The sequence below is a fragment of the Limulus polyphemus genome, unplaced genomic scaffold (assembly GCF_000517525.1).
Source record: "Limulus polyphemus unplaced genomic scaffold, Limulus_polyphemus-2.1.2 Scaffold655, whole genome shotgun sequence".
Lineage (NCBI taxonomy): Eukaryota > Metazoa > Arthropoda > Merostomata > Xiphosura > Limulidae > Limulus > Limulus polyphemus.
In genome coordinates this window covers 22,234-42,225 of record NW_013666265.1, presented here as the reverse complement: position 1 = coordinate 42,225, position 19,992 = coordinate 22,234, and the positions used below count along the sequence as shown (strand labels likewise).

General features: G+C 32.7%; 1 protein-coding gene across 2 annotated transcripts in view; it reads right to left on the bottom strand.

Annotated features, from left to right (window-relative positions):
- Window positions 1–9,456: 9,456 nt before the first annotated feature.
- The window catches only part of LOC106459731 (mitotic checkpoint serine/threonine-protein kinase BUB1-like), a 31,432-nt gene continuing 20,896 nt past the window's right edge, over window positions 9,457–19,992 (bottom strand). For both annotated transcript variants that reach the window (XM_022386270.1, XM_022386271.1), the window contains exons 15-23: window positions 18,745–19,064; window positions 18,211–18,408; window positions 16,444–16,670; window positions 15,532–15,776; window positions 14,660–14,749; window positions 12,735–12,889; window positions 10,807–10,990; window positions 10,379–10,488; window positions 9,457–9,869 (exon numbers count right to left, since the gene is read on the bottom strand). In XM_022386270.1, the coding sequence (XP_022241978.1) occupies window positions 9,689–9,869; window positions 10,379–10,488; window positions 10,807–10,990; window positions 12,735–12,889; window positions 14,660–14,749; window positions 15,532–15,776; window positions 16,444–16,670; window positions 18,211–18,408; window positions 18,745–19,064 (1,710 nt within the window). In that variant the 3' untranslated portion in view covers window positions 9,457–9,688. The remainder of the gene's footprint in view (window positions 9,870–10,378; window positions 10,489–10,806; window positions 10,991–12,734; window positions 12,890–14,659; window positions 14,750–15,531; window positions 15,777–16,443; window positions 16,671–18,210; window positions 18,409–18,744; window positions 19,065–19,992) is intronic.

The window sequence follows — 19,992 nt, the reverse complement described above, 5'->3', positions numbered from 1 at the left end:
GGAGAAGAAAACAGAGACAACCACTGGAAATACTTGAACAGTTGTCAGCAGACGACAGGCACAACTATAGAGCACTGGTAACTTCTCTAGAAATCAGATATGGTACTCAAAATCAGTCCGAAGTCTACAGGGCTAGGTTTAAAACTGCCACTGGGTTCTAAGGATGGCTGTGATTTCTTAGTTGAATAACGAAAAGAGCGGATGAAATATTACACATGGAATTAAAATATATCCTCTATAGTCAGGAATTTGCCTGAAGATGTTTTCTGAATGGAGAAATTGCAAAAAATTGTTTATGCACGTGGGCAAGCACAATTATTGTACACTGATCCCCTTTCAGGCTTCCCATAACATACTTTTTATTCATTAGAAATGTATATATGAGTTTGGTATTACAGCTTTAACCAGCTGTCCTTGGATTAAAAAACTGCTTGTTCCCAACCTCCTACTCTGACTCTTAATGGCCATTTCAAGAACCCATGAGCGAAAGCAAAGAAGAATATGTTATAATATGTCAACTACACTACATCCAGTGCCGACGAGGCCTTCACCAAGTATCGTGACTCACCAGGTCAGCAGGGATACAACAGACACATTAGTGGTAGAGGCACTGTATACATATATCAACAAATTTAATAAATAATGACTGTTATGGTGTGAACCAGATTAAGGAAATAAATTTCTATTATTATCAATATTATTTAAATCATATACAATAGCTACATGTTATTATGTCAGTAACTAACTCGTATTGTTTATCATTTACTGGGGTGGATCAGAACTATGATAATGTTCATCTGAAGAGAACTACTATCCATCCTAGGTTGTATTTTATTTCTTCGGATATTCATTTATGACGTTTTATTGGCTAAATAGCTTGTAGATTGCAGGTTAAGTGTCCTAACTACCAGTCACGCCAGGCCCCTTTTTCTGCAGCTGACCAATCAGGAAAGTAAACCACAATAATCTGAAAGCATCTTTGCTACATGTGACAGTAATAAAGGAATCCTCTGTACATTCTAGTGATTCATGGGATAAGTTATTTGACTGAACCTGTTGCAGAATATAACATTTGAAGATGAATTAACACATGACCTCAACGAGATGTACTATGAATCCAAATTAGAACTTAGAAAAATATAAACATTTTTTGTTGGTATGAAATATACACTATGAGAGAGAGTGGGATGTGCAGTATTTGCATACTACACGTGCATCTTGTATGGAGAGATCAAGTTCAGCACATATTCTAGTAATTATGATGGGTTTCAGTCGAGACGCCAGTACTGTCTTATCCTTGTCAAGATTGTTCATCTTGTAAACTACTGCTAGTGACAATGAAAATGGAGCAATACTGTCACAGATACAGGATGGTATTTAGATTATACTCGCATACGAAAGATGTACGCTAACAGTTCTTGAATGGTGAAACTGTATAACAAAGAAAGCACTGCTACCATTTATAGTACCTATCACACATCACCGCCAGTAGTTATATGGTAGGAAGCTCACTACACACGTTATTAATGCATCACTTGAAAAGGTGGTAAACTTTAAAAAAATCTGCAAGTTTTAACTGTACACTGGATAACGATGCTATAAAAGTACAATACAGTTCTTTGCACGCCATAATGGGAAAGAAGTTTAGCTTGTCATCATGTTCAGTCATGATGGGATGAAACTTTTCAATTGCCAGATATTTAAGTGCAGTTTATAGCTGTTGAGTTTGTCACACACTCAATATTATGATTTGAAGATATGGAGAGATCAGCATTAATCAAGGAACTAACTTTGTTACCCAATTATTTGCAGAGTTAAGTTTAAAATCTGTACTTTACCATATCATCTTACCTTGAAGATTTGGCAAAATATGCAAAAACAAATGGATGCTTTCCAAGTTTGTGAATCATGAGCGAACTGACTAGGTTGAACACCTATCATGTATCATAATGGTATACTGTGAAGCTACACAATAACAAATTTGTTGTTTCCTGAATATCCTGATGTACGACGAGAAGTATAATTTCCAGTAGTTAAAATGTATTGCTCTCAATCCAGTGTTTATGTACAGTAGTGTTTATATAAATATGTTGTGACTGTGTTCTGCAATATTTGAGACAAATGAATTTATGCAACAACACTTGGGTAATCCAGCTGGTCATTAAAGAACATGTCACAATCAAAGAGTAGCAGAACAAAGTTTCGAGTAATAATTGGTTATGGTTATTGTCCATGCCCATGACATTTTTTCTGGATAGGCTGGTTAATATCTCATATGTTGACATCTCAATAAAATGAACTCTGTACTTCAGTGTTTGTGTGACATGTATAAGCATGTTGACAAGCTAAGTTATTTGCCATTGCGGAGCATCTAAAGAACTATTTGCTCTTGGAATCAAAGGTGAACTGTGATGATAATGAGAGCTGTGATGGGAAGCCTATAGCCACTCAACTCGATTGTAGTGCAGTTAGGATGGTGTACGGTTGACAAATCAATAACTTAAAAGGAGTTCTGACCATTTACTTCTGAGCTATTGATTAACATGTTGGTACAATGTATTTTTATAATTGCTCTACATAATGAGTTTTGGTATTATTTTTATGTAACAGACCACGTAATACTCACTACACGTTTCATGTTCGTCTGATACTGTGGGTTTTCTAAACCCTAGAAGAAAAAATGACTCGAGATTGTTGTTGAGCTGTGGCATAAAAATTATTCTTCTGCTGTCACTAGTACTTCTAATGCACAAGATTATGTGTATATGTATATATTTTATAGTTGACTACACAAAATGTGATCTGGATAGTGATTTAGGAATGTTTGTTTAAAGTTAAGCACAAAGCTACACAATGGGCTATCTGTGCTCTGCCCACCAAGGGTATCGAAACCCGGCTTTTAGTGTTGTGAGTCCGCAGACATACATCTGTGCCACTGAAAAACAATTAGGAAGGAATGGCCATTTAGTCTTATTTATACCTATGGTTACTTTTATTTTCGTGATATTGTTCAAGTTCATGTTGTTCTGAGACAATTGATAGCACTTGGAACTCATACAGAAAAGTGACAGGGTCTAGTTAAGATGGCTGTATGCACAGTAGCCTTTAGTAGCATGGTAGAATGGACATTCGTCATTCCTTTTTTAAGAAGAAACATGTATGCTACACCTGGATTAGTGGGTTTTATTCTAGAAAATGTCATGTTTTGACCTGATTAGTTGCAACATTTAACCGTACATGGTTAATTAGTCTTCTGACCTGTAAGAGGCAAAGATAATTTAGCTTCAATCGTGATATTTACTTTAGAAAGTCATACTCTCTTTACAACTGGTCGTTTTGTTCTTTGACCTAAGCCTGACCTATTTGGTATCACGATAGAAGACTTCTTGTTCAATAAAAGAAATTACCAAGATCTTGTCAGAATGCCTATCATGTCCAACAAGTATTCACATCTTCACTGATGAACTAATGATGTCAAGGAGAGTTTTCTCATCATGAACTCCCAATTACTGAATCAGCATCCTGGTTTATGACCTTTCCAGAAGAATCTGACAACACATAACATCCATTGGAAATGACAGGGTAGCCACAGACTTGGAAATGCCAGGAAAACTGAAGTTAAGAAAAATATGAAAAACAAAGTAGAGATTTGAAAAATCAGTGAAACCATGGCGATGTTGGGAAAAATGTTTGCACCACTAATGACTACAGCAGACTGAAATTTAATATAAAATAACCATTTATATAGAAGTATTAATTGTTTGGATAATACTTTTCACTGTCTGGAAAAGTCAAGGAAAATGAAATATTGATTTTCATGGCCATCCTGAATGAGTGCTGTAGTGACATTTAATAAGTTATTACCTTAGTTACTACAGGTAACAACGACTGTCGCTCTATTAATCAACTTTCATACCCCTCACTCCAGTTTGCTGAAAGACACTAACTAGTGAACTTTAATGTTTGATGAATCAGTTTCAGAACTCGTAAGGTTATGTGAACTTTGTTTGCTTCACCTTTGTATCATCCAGTTAACGAATTTTGTAATTAGTGCTATCTTTCTAATGAGTAAATTTTAGAAGCTAACAGTAGTGATTCCTATAGTCACAAAACATTTATAAAGGATCGGGAATCTGTACCTTAAGAGCCTATATGTATCATATATATTTAATTCAGTGCCTTAGTAGTAACGTAGTTGTAGATTTAATACTCTAGCAATTCAGTAAGGAAAGGTGAAGTTCTAACATGAACCACAAACCCTCCTCCCTCTGTTGAGGGTTTATCTTTGCTGATTTCTCTCCATTTTCAATACTAAAAAGTTCTTCTATAATCTAAAATGAAAAAAAATCAAAGCTTCTGGTTTATAGAAACTAGAGATTTTATACACGAAGTATTCATTATTTCCACCATTAGATGAGGAAAGGAAATTAACTTGTAAAATTTCGATGTCGTGTCTGCGAAACATACAAGCTGTGGTTAAACTTACTTATAAAGAAAATAAATACATCTCGGATATACACACACACATACATATTGCTCACTGTTTCATAACATATATTTCATATTTTGAAATGTACCTAGCCAAGTTTTTAGATTTGGAACATACTAAATCTAGTTGCGGTCATGTGACAAACATTCCGCTGCAGGTTCAAGTCAGAGGTTTTCTACTGTTGCATGGAATAGCTGAACTGTATTTTACTTTGGGTATAGAAGTTTATTTTAAGACTATCACATTGTGAAGAGATAATTCCATATTCGTGTGACCCATTTTTCCAAGTATGCAGCTACAGAGAGAATGTGCACTAAAAATGTAGTTTTCAGAGAGATTCAGTTTTGTCTTAGAGAGAGTGCAGATTCATTTCTGTCCCAAAAGAAATCAAGGAGTGTTTCTTAAGTTTCATCTAGGTTTTAACATTTTATCCATAACTTAATGATCATACAAGTTATCTTAACATTTAAATACAATTTTACTTACAACTAAACATATCAAAACACAATAATCCTATACAGTACAATCACCCTTTCTAACAAATAAAATATTTAATTTTGTTTCAGCTTCACCTCGAGTTTTGTATCTTTCATTCTACTATTACAAATTACTAACTTGTTCAACTAATTGACTTCCTAAAATCTCCATGTTCTGCAAAGATTAGTTAATTTAAATGTATGCTAAGTTTATCATTTAATTGCCACATTGTTAGTGTATACACAAACACACACATAAAAACATTTTCAGCTGAAAATTAGTTAAACTTTCATTTAGATTTTTCATAATTAGTGGATTGTCAGGTCTTAGCTTTTTTGGTTGGCAATATTTCATACATAAAAAAGAAGATATATGAAAGAATCGAATTGTTTGAGGTTGAATGGATGAATTCTTATTTGAACCTGTTTTCTAAAATGTACAAGGTAAATAAATAAAAACAGGTTTCCTAATAACATTTATATTTTATTAAAATATTTTTGTATTATAAAGTGCTCCATGTAAGAAATATTTTACTTCAATTCTTAGTTAATAAAATTATAATCTGTTAATTAGCCAGAAAAACAAACTCATCATTAAATAAATCAGAACTGACCAAAAGTTTCTCTTTCAGACTATTAAAAGCTTCAAACTATATTTATATTTTTCCATTTTGCAGTACTAGTAGTAGTGAATGTAAAAGCAGGAGGCTTTATATGAAGTGAAATATGTTCAGAATTTGAAAAATTGGAAGTTTTGAATGTGAAGATTAGTCCCCTTGTATAACTGATGTGTGCAGGTTTCCCCTGTACTTGATAAGTAGGTTTCAAGCACATTTTAGTTTGTTATAATTGTGTAGATCTTTATTCAGTTATTGAGGGAGGACTTCCACATTTTTACACTGCAATGTATTAATGGGCATGCACAACTGAAATACAAATACCTAAAATGTTTTCCAATCAAGGATACAAACTTTAGAAATTCCTTGAAGAAAATTATGTTAGAAAAGTACACACATGTACCTTACAAGAAAAACAGTTATTGATTTACTACAGAAATTAACTTGTAATTATTGGAAACTAATGTTACAGGAACTATTACAAAATTAGTACACAAATAATGTCTTTAAAATTCTGTAATACTAGCTATTATTTATTGTGGGCACTTGGTATCAACAAAAGCCTGAAATCTTTATGGAATTGCTTTTATGTATTTTCTCAAAGTCTCTGGTGTAACTTGAGTATTTTTCTTGAAGCTGTGTCCATATTCATTTTTTATTACAGGAGGTACTTTGTTCTATGGGATTAAAAGGTCTGGACTTTGCAGGAGTCATTCAAGTCACTGAAGATCTCCAGAGTTTTCTTTCTTTACCAAATAAACACAACATTTCTTGGAAGTGCATTTGGGGGTCATTACCTTCTGGAATTAAGAAATTTTGCCCAATTGGCTTCTTTCCAGAGGGTATGGCATGATGGATTAATATGCTGTGGTACTCATGTTGATCCACAATTCCATAAATTCTATGAAGATGATCAATACCAATTTACAGATATTGCACCTCAAGCCACTACAGAGCCTCCTGCATGTTTGACTGTTGACACAAGTAACTCATCCTTCTATGTTTAATTGACTTTTCAGTGAGCACATAAATACTGGTTGGACCTAAACAGTTGAAGTTTAGACTAATCTGTCCAAGGCATCTCATGCCATTGTTCGAGAGACCAGGATATATGTTCTTTTGCAAAAGCTAGTCTCTTTAGCAGTAAGGGTTTTCTTGATGCTACTCTTCAGACTGTACATCTTGAACTTTACATGTTAGTCATCAACAAGGTTTTTTATAGTTTTATTTAATTTTTTCAGCAAATTGATTTCTAGATATCTAGTATCTCTTTCAGTTGGTTTGTTTGGTGCTACAAGACTGAGTTTCTTTGTATCTAATGGAGACATTGACAGATATTTCAGATCTAGGAGCCAACCTAAGAACTCAAGAGCCAGGTGTGCCTAACCTAACTTCACTACTGTTTGTACCAGGAAATTTGGGCTATACTAGTGCCTCGATTGTCCATGCCTCTGTTATCCACAAATTTTCTCTAAAAAATCGTGCCATTACAACTCTAGACAATAATTTACATGTTTTGAGAAACTGTCACTCAGATATTAATTTTGGTTGCAAAAGTTCAGGTGTCACACAATATACAAGGTTTTCACATGCAGGATCTGGCACATGTTCAAATTGTAAGTTTGCTGGTTTAAGCCTAGCCTTGCCTCTTTTCTTTTTAGCCATTAAGACATGAATACAAGATATTTGTAGCTTGGTTAGCTTTATTTGATTAGTGATTAAAATACACAATTATAAAAACACACACATTAAAATTTCTTAAAGATTTTGCTCAACTTCAGTTGTCGTCCACTGTTGTGTGCTGCACAGCGGGTGTCCTATAACCACAGATGCATGTTCTAGTTGCGTTGGGTTACACATTCTCCTCTTCCCTACAAATAATTGGTATCCTCAGTCTGTTTTAACAAAGGCTTTTTTTGTAATAATTTTGATGTACAGGCTCACGCTAATTTTTTACTTATTTTTCAGAGGCATTGATAGGGTGCAAATGCACTTCCATATCTATAGCAGAAAAAGTGCTAAAATTTAGGAGCTATTTACACCTCTGTTGGCAATTAAATTAAACTAAAATGGGAATGGGTAATCTGAAGAGGAAGTATTATACGAGAAAAAGTGGAATTGGACTTGTGTAACTCACGAAATTTGGAGAAACCAGTAGTGACTCATTGACTGACTGACGCTTGGCTTTTATGATGACGACTTTTATAATTTTATGTTAATGTGATTAAACAATGGGCTAACTAGAGAGATACATGAGTGCCTCTATCATCCGCTGTTTCTGTTATACACGATTTTTTGCTTTCCCCAGACCAGAACAAATAATCGAGGCATCAGCGTATATCTATTTACTTTTACAGCAATGAGTGCATGCCAATGATCACATGATATCAACAACCACTTGATAGTATTGTCTGAACTAACTGCCTTTGGTCACATCAGAGTCTGAACACACACACACACAGATTGGTTGAATTTAGATAAAAAAGAAAAACAAAATGATGCGAAATCAGCGACATGTTGTACAACCACAGAACTTTATTCCTAAAAAAACATCAAAATGCTGAATCCACCATTAAAATTCTAGAAACAATATTTGATTTAGGAGTCAGAGAATGCAAAAATAATTCTGGACTTCCAAGAGTCCAGAACTGTTATAGATTCAAGTTCTTTTAGTACAATCCTACACTCAAATAAATGAAAGAAAATACTAGGCGTCATGTAGTTGCCATGGTGAGTTGGCACCTGGGATTTGTGGAGGCCTAATATAACATGTACAATGTTTGAGGGGGGTGGGGCATCCCTTATATATAAACACAGACAAAAAAATAAAAGGAAAAACAATATTAAGATCTCAAACTTTTGTTCTGTGACAATGTTTCTTCATTTTGTATTTAGATTAGACATCTTGAGCAACTTTTAAAAAACCTCCTGCACTTAATCATTTGTACCTGCGTTGATTTTCAATTTTTCTAAAAATTGTAAAGTAATTTAATGTGTAGTATATTAAGTCATAGATAGTGAAAAAATGATTCACTTGCTTATTTTGATGCTTTTTTATATTTTTGTTTAGCAGTTTAAAATACAGTTGCTTTACTTCTTAGGTAAAACAAAACTAGAGGAGCAATGAGGGGTTCAAATACATTTGTGCACTACCTCATACAGCACCTTCAAGACATTTACCAATTCTAACAAATTAACAATTTTTAAGCCTTAAAATACTCTTGATATCTGATACACACATCTAATGGTTTAATGAAAATTAAGAAATAATCACTCAGGCATCTTACTTTCATTGTTATTTGGGCTTTGAACAATATTGTAATAAATACATTATTGCTTTGTCCAATGCAAAGGAAGTTTAACAGAGAATGTTTCTACACGTGCTGAGGACCCGACATTGTTTCATGGATCCCAGTTTAAGAACCACTGCAGTAGACTATTTAGTGCTGATATTCATCTATACTTTTGTCACTAATTAGAAAGATACACAGTCCTACACCCTCATATAACTCAACTTCTAAATCTGTATCGTGTTGATTTACTCTGTGCAAAAGCTCTTAGTTTTATATTTTTAAACATCTTTATGTTTCTTGTGAAAACTGATTTATCAACAAGTTGAAATAATCAAACTACATTCATGACAGTAGTTTTGGTAAAAGATAATTTAAGATTTTAAAAAAATTGAGCAATTTCTGAAACTGACTTACATAGAGCAGCTATATACACTATCATACTTGAATCATTTTTTAATGCAGAGGAGTGATACAACATTAAAAAAACGTTTTCCAATAATGACACCACTTTCACACCAATGTAATAATTCATGCTTTTTTTTTTTTTTTAATCAAAACTAGTTTTAAAATATATATGTACAAACTCTCAAATAGTTGGTTCTTACAGTGTATGGATAAAATATAACTGTCTATAAAAAATCATTAAATATGCACTAGGAAAGGGACTTTCTAAATTACAACACATAATAAAAGACAAAAACAACAAGTACTAATTTCACAAGCAAAGGTTTGTTCCCATAGTCAAGATCTGTCAGTCACTTTACACCATTCGCCCATTTCATCACGTCCATAAAAGTTTCCGATTGAAAACCACTAACCTTCCCACAAGCAAGTAAACTGTTGTAATTTGAACAGAAGTTCAGTTCGTCTACTTGGTTCCGATAACTTTCGTAGAATACTTTCAACAAAAGGATCTATGCTGGGAATCTTGTCACAGGAAGGGATATTAAGGAATGTAGTGAACAATTCTTCCCACAAATCTGTTTGCCAATACCTACCAAGAATATATGTTGTATTAACAGAATTTTATCCCTTTCATAAAAATTAAATGGATATAATGAACTTACAGTTGAACTAACTTATTGCAACGTACAAGTAGAAAATAGCAAGTTATAGGAGGTAGTGGCCAGGACATGATTAGTAGCCTATATTATCACATATTTGTATTTATTAATTAGCTACCTTTTTTTCTTCTAATTACATGGTATTATTTACTAACTAGATTTTTTTCCTGAAAGGTACTATTTCTGTGGTGGCAGTGGCCAGGATTTAATCCTAGATTCTCAATAGAAAAGCTGATGTGTTATCCACTACCATCTTAGAAATAGTGAAGATAGCTGCCAAAACACAGGATAAAATCTAGTTAGTAAATAGTGTCTAGTAATTAAAAATAAAATATAATAGTAACTAATCGATAACTAGACTTACTTAGTAGCCCACACAATTACTTATGACAATGGTTTAAATATATATATAGAAAATAAATTAGTGAATCCAACCTACCTTTTAAATTTTTTAATGATTGACCAAACTCCATTCTTAGCTTTCTGGACATTCATGTACTCACCAAACAGCAAAGTGTGGACACTTCCCAGAACACCATACCAGTCAGTCTGAAAGAAAAATTAAGTTTGAAACCATAACTTCTTTCACACTTAAAAACCTATCAAACTGGTAATTGCAAAAACTATGTAAATGTGAGCATTATCAGCATTTGTTCTAATGATAAAATACCAAAGTTATTTATTTACTGGGAGTTATTTACATTTTTAAATGAAATTTAGAGCTAATTTAGTTATAAAGTATCACAGAAAATTTGTTAAGCTATTCAATTAATTGATTTTCCTTCTAGGTTCACCATATTGTTTGCCTCCCTATTATTATATTATCATAATGTGCTTCCTTACTCAAGTAACAATATAAAGAGTTACCTGAAAAGTCCATGGTCTATTTTCTTTCATCTCTACGCACTGGAAACCTTCCGTGTTAACTCTGATTGTAAATGTTGTACCTGGAGGAAAGAGGTTTAAGTCTATTCCTCTGCCAAAATCAATAATACGAAGGGCTGTAGTTTTCCTTAGACTGGTTTCCTCAAGTTGATGTTGTACCTTGTTGCTGCAAATGATTGAAGCAGTAGTACAAACATTAAGTATTCATAATAATTACAAATAACCTTGTAGCTGAATTGACAATATCACCCCAGTTCCCATTGCTCTATTTTCTTACATCTTTTCCACTCAATAAGATTACTTAAAATAAAAATTTGTAAGAAAGTCCAAGATTTGTTGAAAACAACAAATAGCTTAGTTATGTAACTGTATAGGCATGATCTTATTGTTGAAAAGAAGCTAATTCCATAAAGTTAAGTTAGGCAAATAAATGTACCCGTGGAAGTTCAAGTTTTTGTTGAGAATTTTAATTTTTTCTACAATTTAAAAATGTAAAGTGTTTAAAATAGTGTAACAAATTTCATTCATTTATTATAATTTAGGGATAATTTAAAATGGCACATCTTCAGAAGGTCAGTATACACAAGTTGTGGTAGGATTTATAACCGTATCTGTCCTACAGACCAAAGGAGTTTGAGCTCTGAAAAGCTATTGACACAGGTAAACTGAAATTATTGTAAGGCTGAAGATTTTTTAAACTCTGCACTGATAGTAATGATGGAAAGGGATCACCCACAGCTTATTGATTTCAGTTCTTTTTTCCCTGATCAGTAACATTTCAATGCAAAAAAGTTGCTTTATTTTTTTTACTAGCTTTCCTATTCTGAATCCTGGTGAACAATATAAACAATTTCTCACTAATCTGACTACAAGTCATAGTAATATATTATTTTTCACCTTTTATGAATTTTCTTTGTTAATTATGTTTGTAGTTCAAGAGGTTCTTTGCAAAAAAAAACGAGTTTGTTTTAAACTTCCAAAGACTTCTGATACTGGAGAATTTTATCTACATCTTTGCATTCTGTAGCTGCTGGTACAAAATTTCTAGTTTATAGATAATTTTACTATGCATCCTTTCTTCTGAAGTTGGAGCTCAAAAATATTTATTTGTGTGGTTAGTTTAATTCTAAGAATCAAGGTGTAAAATTTGAGTAGAAAAGCTTCTGACATTAAAACTGATGTCTTTTAAGAGTTGCTTTAGTGGTTTTTTATGTAAAATACATGCACGTTGAAGAGTTTGAGAAGGTTAATGGATTCCATTAATTCTACAGATCTATATATTGAAATAAGTGTGATTTCTTCTTCAGCTGAACTACAGCCACAAAAGCCAAATCAGATATATAACCTCTAGCCATATTTTAACATTCTAACAATTGCTGGATATCATATTAACTGGTATTTTGTTTTGAATGCTGACCAAGGCTCTAGACTGTACAGGAAGACAATGAGCTTTTTATATTCAGCTATACATACCGAAACTTGAGAAATTCACATACTACAACATTATCAAAATCACACATTACAACATCCTAAATGTTTCTTCTCCAGCAAGCTCAATGCCACTAAAAGCTATTTTTGACTTAACTTTTATACTGATCTTACTTTCAGGATTCCATATGTGCCCCCTACCAATCTTTATTATACACATCTTACAACAATTCAGCTACACTATATGCAGTTACATTTAAATTATGTAAAAAATGCCAGCCACATAATTGAATTAAATTCTGGGCCCTGAGTATAGTATTTAGTTTAGTATTAAATAAAATCTTTAAACTTGGAATTTATTTTTATTTTCCTATATAAAAGTAACAATTAGACTACACATGCCCACACAAGTTATTAATATGCCACACTTAAAACATGCTGTATTGTTCTAATTACTTAGCTACAAAAAACAATCTACTTACAAGTCAAGTACCATAAAGTTGTCGGGTTTTACATCTCCATGTACAATGTTAGATCTGTGGACCTGATCCATGATGAGTAACATCTCAAGAGTGAGGTACATGACTAAAGACTCTGGTACTGTCTGTCCCTGCTTCTTGTAGAAGTTTGTCAAATCCTAGAGATTCAATGTATATGGTATACTACAAGTTATGTCACATATGAACTTCAATAAATATAACACTGAATGATCAATAAGCCATACAACAACAAAATGAAACAAGAAAGGTTGTGGCAATCCCCACAAAATACTAGATTAACTTTCATAATATACTTAATCAGTAAGATTAACCAATAACCAGGATCTTGTGTCTAGTATGCACACATAAAAACAAATATATATCTATATATACACACACAAATAACTGCTCTTTTTTCTTGCCAAATATACTTGATATAAAATAGGAATGCTAACCATGATAAAAAAAATTGAAAAAGTAAAATAAAAATCCGAGCAGAAAAATAGGAATAATCTGATTTTTGCAGCAAACTTCCTGTCACCAATAGATGGTATATTGAGACCTAAATTTATACAATTCCCCTGCTTTGGCAAACGTTTTATATTAAGACACCATTTGTAATTGTTTTGGTTGACTTTTTTATTTAATATTTGTTTACTTTGTGGATATCTTTAGCTAATGAAACTTACCTAATACTCGTTATTTTGCCATTTTTATCTCTTCTATTTGTGGTATTTGAGTGTTAGGGTTGTGTTTTGATACACTGGTTATTTATTTAGATGCACTTTGTTACATTGTAATTGTTGATATTATCTTTATATTATTTTTATGGGTATTTTTTTTTTAAGTAGTAAATTTACCCATAATTTGTCTTTGTCTATTTCTTTTCAATTTCCAAGAATAACTAGACAGGCTGCTTGTCTTGCATATGGTTATTACAAAGCACGTTTTTGCTATTGCTTTTGAAATTAAGACAGCAAGTTGCATAATAGACAAAAGCACTGTCCAGAAATGTCAGTTTTCCCATATCCACTGTTCATATGGTCTCTTTAAAGAATATCTTTCCTCACACTACTGCCATGACCAGCATTATCTCTTCATTTCAAGAAACCCAGCATGATGAAACATCCATCATGCAGTCACACAGTTAACAACATGGCATAAAAGAGAAAGAGAAAAAAAACGGACAAAAATAAAAATAATGTTTGCCCCCTAGTAGTGCATAATAAAACTAAAGTTTTATATGATTTAAATGTATAGTAATAGAAGAAACATACCTCTTAATTTTTCCCAGATTCTGATTCAAAAATATTTATATATTTTGAGCTACAAAAGCCTTAGAGTATGGTTTGAGTACAGCTGCAGAAGGGCAAATGCTTAAATTATTACAATCTTGATAGTGTGATTCTCATTTGACCAGTCCCAAAATGAGTTATCAGATCATTTAACACAATATCAAAACTTAAAGGTTATAAATATAACTACAAAATCTGGAGTTAAGAAGTTGGAATTGTTGGCATCTCTGGATAAACAATTGTTTAAGTTCACAACTACTAAAACATAATAGTTATACTTAACTGATATGAGAAACAGCAAGCACTATGTAAATGAGAAAAAAAACAAAAAAAACTTTTGGATAGTCATTAATTGCCATGATAATCTGGGCAAATCTCATTGTTGAAGTGATGGATAGCATAAAATTAGCTATGGGTAGTTAAAGTCCAATGGGTCTGTAGCATTATATACCTTTACTGCAGACTTTTTGTGCATCCACACTTCTTAAAACCAAATTGTTAAGCAATCAGAGAAATATTTTACTTTGTTAAAATGTGCCTACTCAGTTTTGTGTATGTTATAAAAATTTCTATGGTACAGTTTATTTTAAACTTGTGTACAGAGATGTTTTATTCATATAAAGATTTACTTACCAGTAAGGTACCATATTTACAAAAATCATTCACAAAGATACTGCCATTGGTGAAAAACATAGCAGTGTTGATAGTCATAACAGAGGATCTCTGTAAAATATACAGTTTCATGTTTAAAAACAAATAATTACATAAAACCTCAAAAAATTATGACTGTTTTAATAAGAGTAAAACCAAAGGACAACAACAACATCAGAAAAATTCAGTAAGATATTAAAAGTTTAAGTTGTTTTTTGTACTTTGTAGGCTAAAAGTAATAAATTACAAATTAGTGAAACTTGTGGGATCATTTCAAAATATAAAAGAACTAGTTATAAGTTAGATAAAAAAAAAAATTATATATGATAGATTTTTTACAGATGCATTTAATGACTAAGTGTTTTTTTTAAATTGCAATCTTTTACTGTTCAATAACACTTTCTAAACTAAAACTGTTGGTATTTTGTCAACTTTAACATTATCCAACACTTGCATTACTAAATTATGAGCCAACCTGTTACAATGAGAAAAAAATATAATAAAAACCATAACACTGTAATATTCACATTAATTTTAACTGCTAAGTTTATAAACAGTGTTATAACAAAATATCTACCAAACTAGACTATATTATTTGTTTTGTCCACAATAAATTATCTAGATTTTTTTAAAGTAAGAAAGTGGCTTATGCAAATGAAAGTGTGGTGAAACACTAGAGTGGAGGAGGAACACTAAATATAAGACACTTTCAGCCTACTTAGGAGGTCAGTAAAAAAAAAAAGGGTGTTAATATTACTTGAATGATTTCTTAGGCTTTATTTTATTTCATGAATAAAAATAAACAATAGACTGCACCCAAAGTTGTTGTAACTTGTATCACAGAAAAAACTTACCACATCAGGAACACCAACATGTTTACCCAGTCTTGACTCCAACTCAGTGCAGATATAAAACTCCCATTCACAGCTTGGCTTGCTGACCTTTAGAGCAGCTGTTTTTGGATTGGATGAACTGCTTGTAAATTCATCTTCTCTTAAATCATAAACATCATCACTGTCACAACCCAGTAACACTGCTTTAAATATTCTTGCATATGCTCCCATTGCACACTGCTTTGTTACATGGTATGTATTCATTCCTGAAATCAAAATTAACAAGAATTTTATAAATATTAGTAATATTTAAATTAATATGTTTTATTAGCAGAATAGTTCTCAAATTAACTGTTTACACAAAGACAAAATTACCATATAACTAGTCTGAATCTTATTCTAAATATCCTTCCCAAGACCTTTAAAAAAAAGTCCCAACATCACAATTGTTAGGTTGGATGAGAAATAAATGTTGACTTTAGCATGTGCTACAACAAGTGTGTCGCTTCAATGCCCACAAACTTTGAATCTAGCAGTTAGTGCGTTTTCAAATCCACATTAAACAGTTGTTTAAATAAAAAGCATACAAGTATTTATTGTATTTTATACATGACAACGAACAAGAGTATTCTACACTGCATTGCACTTGCTTTTGTAAATGTTACTTGCGTTATATAGTACTTTTCTTTTTTTCCCCCCTCCATTTTTTGATTTAAACTATTTCTTGGTGTGTGCTGGAGTGAAAATATGGCATATAATTGTCCAGAGAAGAGTAAAAACGGCCTACTTCTGTTCCATGCAAAAATAATTGCAGTTTTAATCATAGTTTTGACATTAATAGTAAAAAAAAGTTACAATATTGTTCTTTAATGATTTGCTTAAGTATAAAACTAATCAGACAGTAAGCTTAATGTATTTTGAGTTTACACTTACCCAAATTTAGAGGTGCATCAGATAACAAAATAGGTAGTTTCTCATTTTTAGCCACATATCCTCGTCTCATGGCTAAAGGTGGATCTACTTCCTGTAGGAGTTGTTCTTGTAGTTTTGGATCATAAGGGTCAACTTGGACAAATTTTATTTGTTCATCAGGAAGAACAGTGTTTTCCAGAGATCCAGATGGAGGTTTTATATCAACCTGAACAGTATCTTGAGCTTGCCTAGAAAAGTGGTTATGTTTAGAAATAAACTAGAAATGTTTCAAGTTTCTTTCTCTGTATTGAAAAAGGAAAGCAGCAACACAATTCTGGTCCTTTCCATTAAAATCTACTACCAATAATATTATTCTTAACATAATGCTTTTGCTATTTTTTTTAATGTTATTTATGTGTATATGTAATTTGTCTTATTTTCATTTAAACCATTTTTCAGTGTGTGTTGAAATGCAAATTTAGGCATTTAGAACATACAAAGAATTGCAATCTTGTACTCTTCCATCATCAAAATTAACTTTTTAGCATTCAAGTGTAAAGTTGTAGATTAATATATTATGGTTAGCTTTGAGCAAGCATGTATGCAAGCACGCACACGACAATTACAATAAGTGTGTTAAACTTAAAAAATAAATTACAATCTGCTAAAATATAATACTAATGAAATATTATTAAAGCTGGAAATGCAATTTCTCATTAAGAGAAGAACACATACATGCATACACATGATCCATACACACGTTGGAACAGTCCAGTCACCAAGACAGTTCCTTCAGTTGAGGAGGTACGTGTTGGTGACCAAAGGGAACGAGTGATTTCAGGGAAACCAGAGTCACTAAAAGAGAAAGAACCTCTCATGGTGATCAGACACTCTATAGCTTGCAGCCAAAGGGGAGAAGGCTGAACTCAGCAGAAATGAGAGTGGAAAAACTTTCAGGTGTACAAGATATTGGTTGGGTGTAAGAAAGGATTTGGATATCTTGATAAGACACCCCAAACAAGCAGCCTCCTGAAAATTAATCAAAAGAAGCCAATGATCTATATAAAATTGGAACTATAGACCCAGTCTGTAAAGCGAGCAAAAGCTCTCAACATGGCTGAATGAATACCTAAGGGGCTGACACAAAGCCATAAAGAAGTGCAAGGAACAAGAAGTTACAATTCTGGTGGACAAAGCACATAAAACACCTGGAGGACAGTGCAATCAGGATGTGAAGGAATGGGTCCAAAACATCAACCTTGAACATCTAGTCACAGCAAAAAAGACCATTGGAGATAAATTTTCCAACCAAGAGCAAGGAATGACCAGAAATCATCTGAAAAAGGGGAAGTTAATTACCAGACTTTAGTCCTCAGTCTTCCTGGGAACAACAAGAGATGCAAATTACAACATAGAAAAGGGTCAATATACCCTCTCAATGGTGTGTTTGTCCAGGATTGAAGGGAGGAGAGGATAAAATGGGCAAAAAGAAAGAGAGATGGAGAAGAGACGTGGAAAGACAGTGTGTGGGTGAGGACTTGGAAAACCCATCTGCCCACAGAAAACTATTACCAGAGGCTGCAAACTGGGATAGTGGCATACAAGTCTTTTAAGCAGACACACGAAGATGGCTAATCTGCATTTGGAGGAAAGTTATGATCTTGAGAAGCACACTTTTAATATATTTTATACTAACAATGTAATCAAATCCACATACAAAACAAAACAGTCTCACTTATAAAAAAATATTTATAAATGCACACGTTTAAAAGTAGCAATTACTATTACCTTTTACTTGCTGTTATATTAGAAACAGTAGGTCTTGCAAGGTTGATCTTTGACTGATGATCATTACGTGACTTGTGCAAAGAGGAAAGGTGGTAGCGGCTATTATGATAGGTAGAACCAAATGTAGTTGAACATCCCGAGGAGCTGCTTGTTGAAGATTTGCTACTACAAAATTCTCGGCTACACTCCATTATAGGGCTAAAATCCCACCCAAGACATAACAAGGTTAAGAATGTAGAAGATGATTTACATGTAACATTTTTGTCTATCTCTACACAGGAAACAAAGTGAATACAAGTTTCAAAAACAAATGAACTTCATGGTTCTATCAACTACATATTACAGGGGGTCGAGGGACAGGTAAAATCTCTCCTTTAAATTTAGCCAAGAAAAGTATAATTTGTTTTATTTTGAAGAAAAAATAATCTATACAAAGAATATACATCTCTCATATAATGTACTCAATTGAAAATAAGTTCTATCAAACCTTCTATTCTTCTATAGCTTAAAAACAACAAAAAAGCAGATGTTTACCTTAAGTCTCCTTGATTACAGTTTTCCTGTATCTCATTAGCTGTACTTGTAGAAGGAGCAGGGATTACTGGAAGTGGAGGCTTCATGGGTAATTCTATTTTTTTCTTGGTTTCTTGTGGCTGAACTGCAAGTTTTGCTAGAGAGGTTGTGATATCATCAGTAAAAAGTGGTGGAGCTCGACCAAGTGAAAAAGGAGTAGAGGCATATTGTGAAATTTTATTTGTCAAGTCAGCAGTTTTCATAGAAGCAAATGTTACATTTTCATCCTGAAAATCATTGTCATTTTCAAGAGGTTCAATCCCATCAAGTTCATCTTCTTCCTAAACAAATATAGATCACATTCATTTTAAAACCTTATAATCAAACAACAATAATTTACACAATACATAAACACAAACTGTATGATAATCTATAAAGAAGAGATCTTATGCTTTTCATCTGTATATGATACCACAAGTTATTGTAAGTATCCAAATGTTTAAAAAAATATTTAAAAATATTTAATCTAAAACACAAGTCAAAATACCCATCAACTAATGGGGGATGTCTAAACTTAATTAAAACAATGTATAGTTAAAGCATTCATATATTTAAAAGTAAAAATTGAACATAAGCTATCTCAACATTTTAAAATTATAACAAGGCTTCTTCATAAACAACATTTGCAGACTGCGTTCCATCTACCAACAAATAAAGATTTTGAGGTGATCCCACACTTGAACACCCTACATATCATTGACCATGAGAAAAGCATGGTTGTTTGAAACAATCCAGCAACTTTCATACTTTGAAAATGAATCCCTTTAGAATATTCAACATTGTCTACAGCATCAACCTGCCAAAATTGTTTGAGATTGATTCAACAGGGTGGAAAAAAATTATTTGTTTGTTTGTGAATTTCACGCAAAGTTACACGAGGGAAGGCAGCTAGTCATCACCGCCCACCACCAACTCTTGGGCTAAACTTTTACCAACAAATAGTGGGATTGACCATCACATCATAATACTCCCACGACTGAAAGGGTGAGCATGTTTGGTGGGATGGGGATTCGAACCCACGACCTGCAGATTGAGAGTCAAGTGCCCTAACACCACCTGGATATGCCAGGCCGGGTAGTAATTAACCAACAGGCTTTAACAAAACAGAAATAGGGTTAAGTTCAATTTTGACCACCTTAGGACATTCCCCATAGTTCATTGTGTTTACATACAAATTTTGGTTGAGATTGGCCTGGTTAATAATCAGTA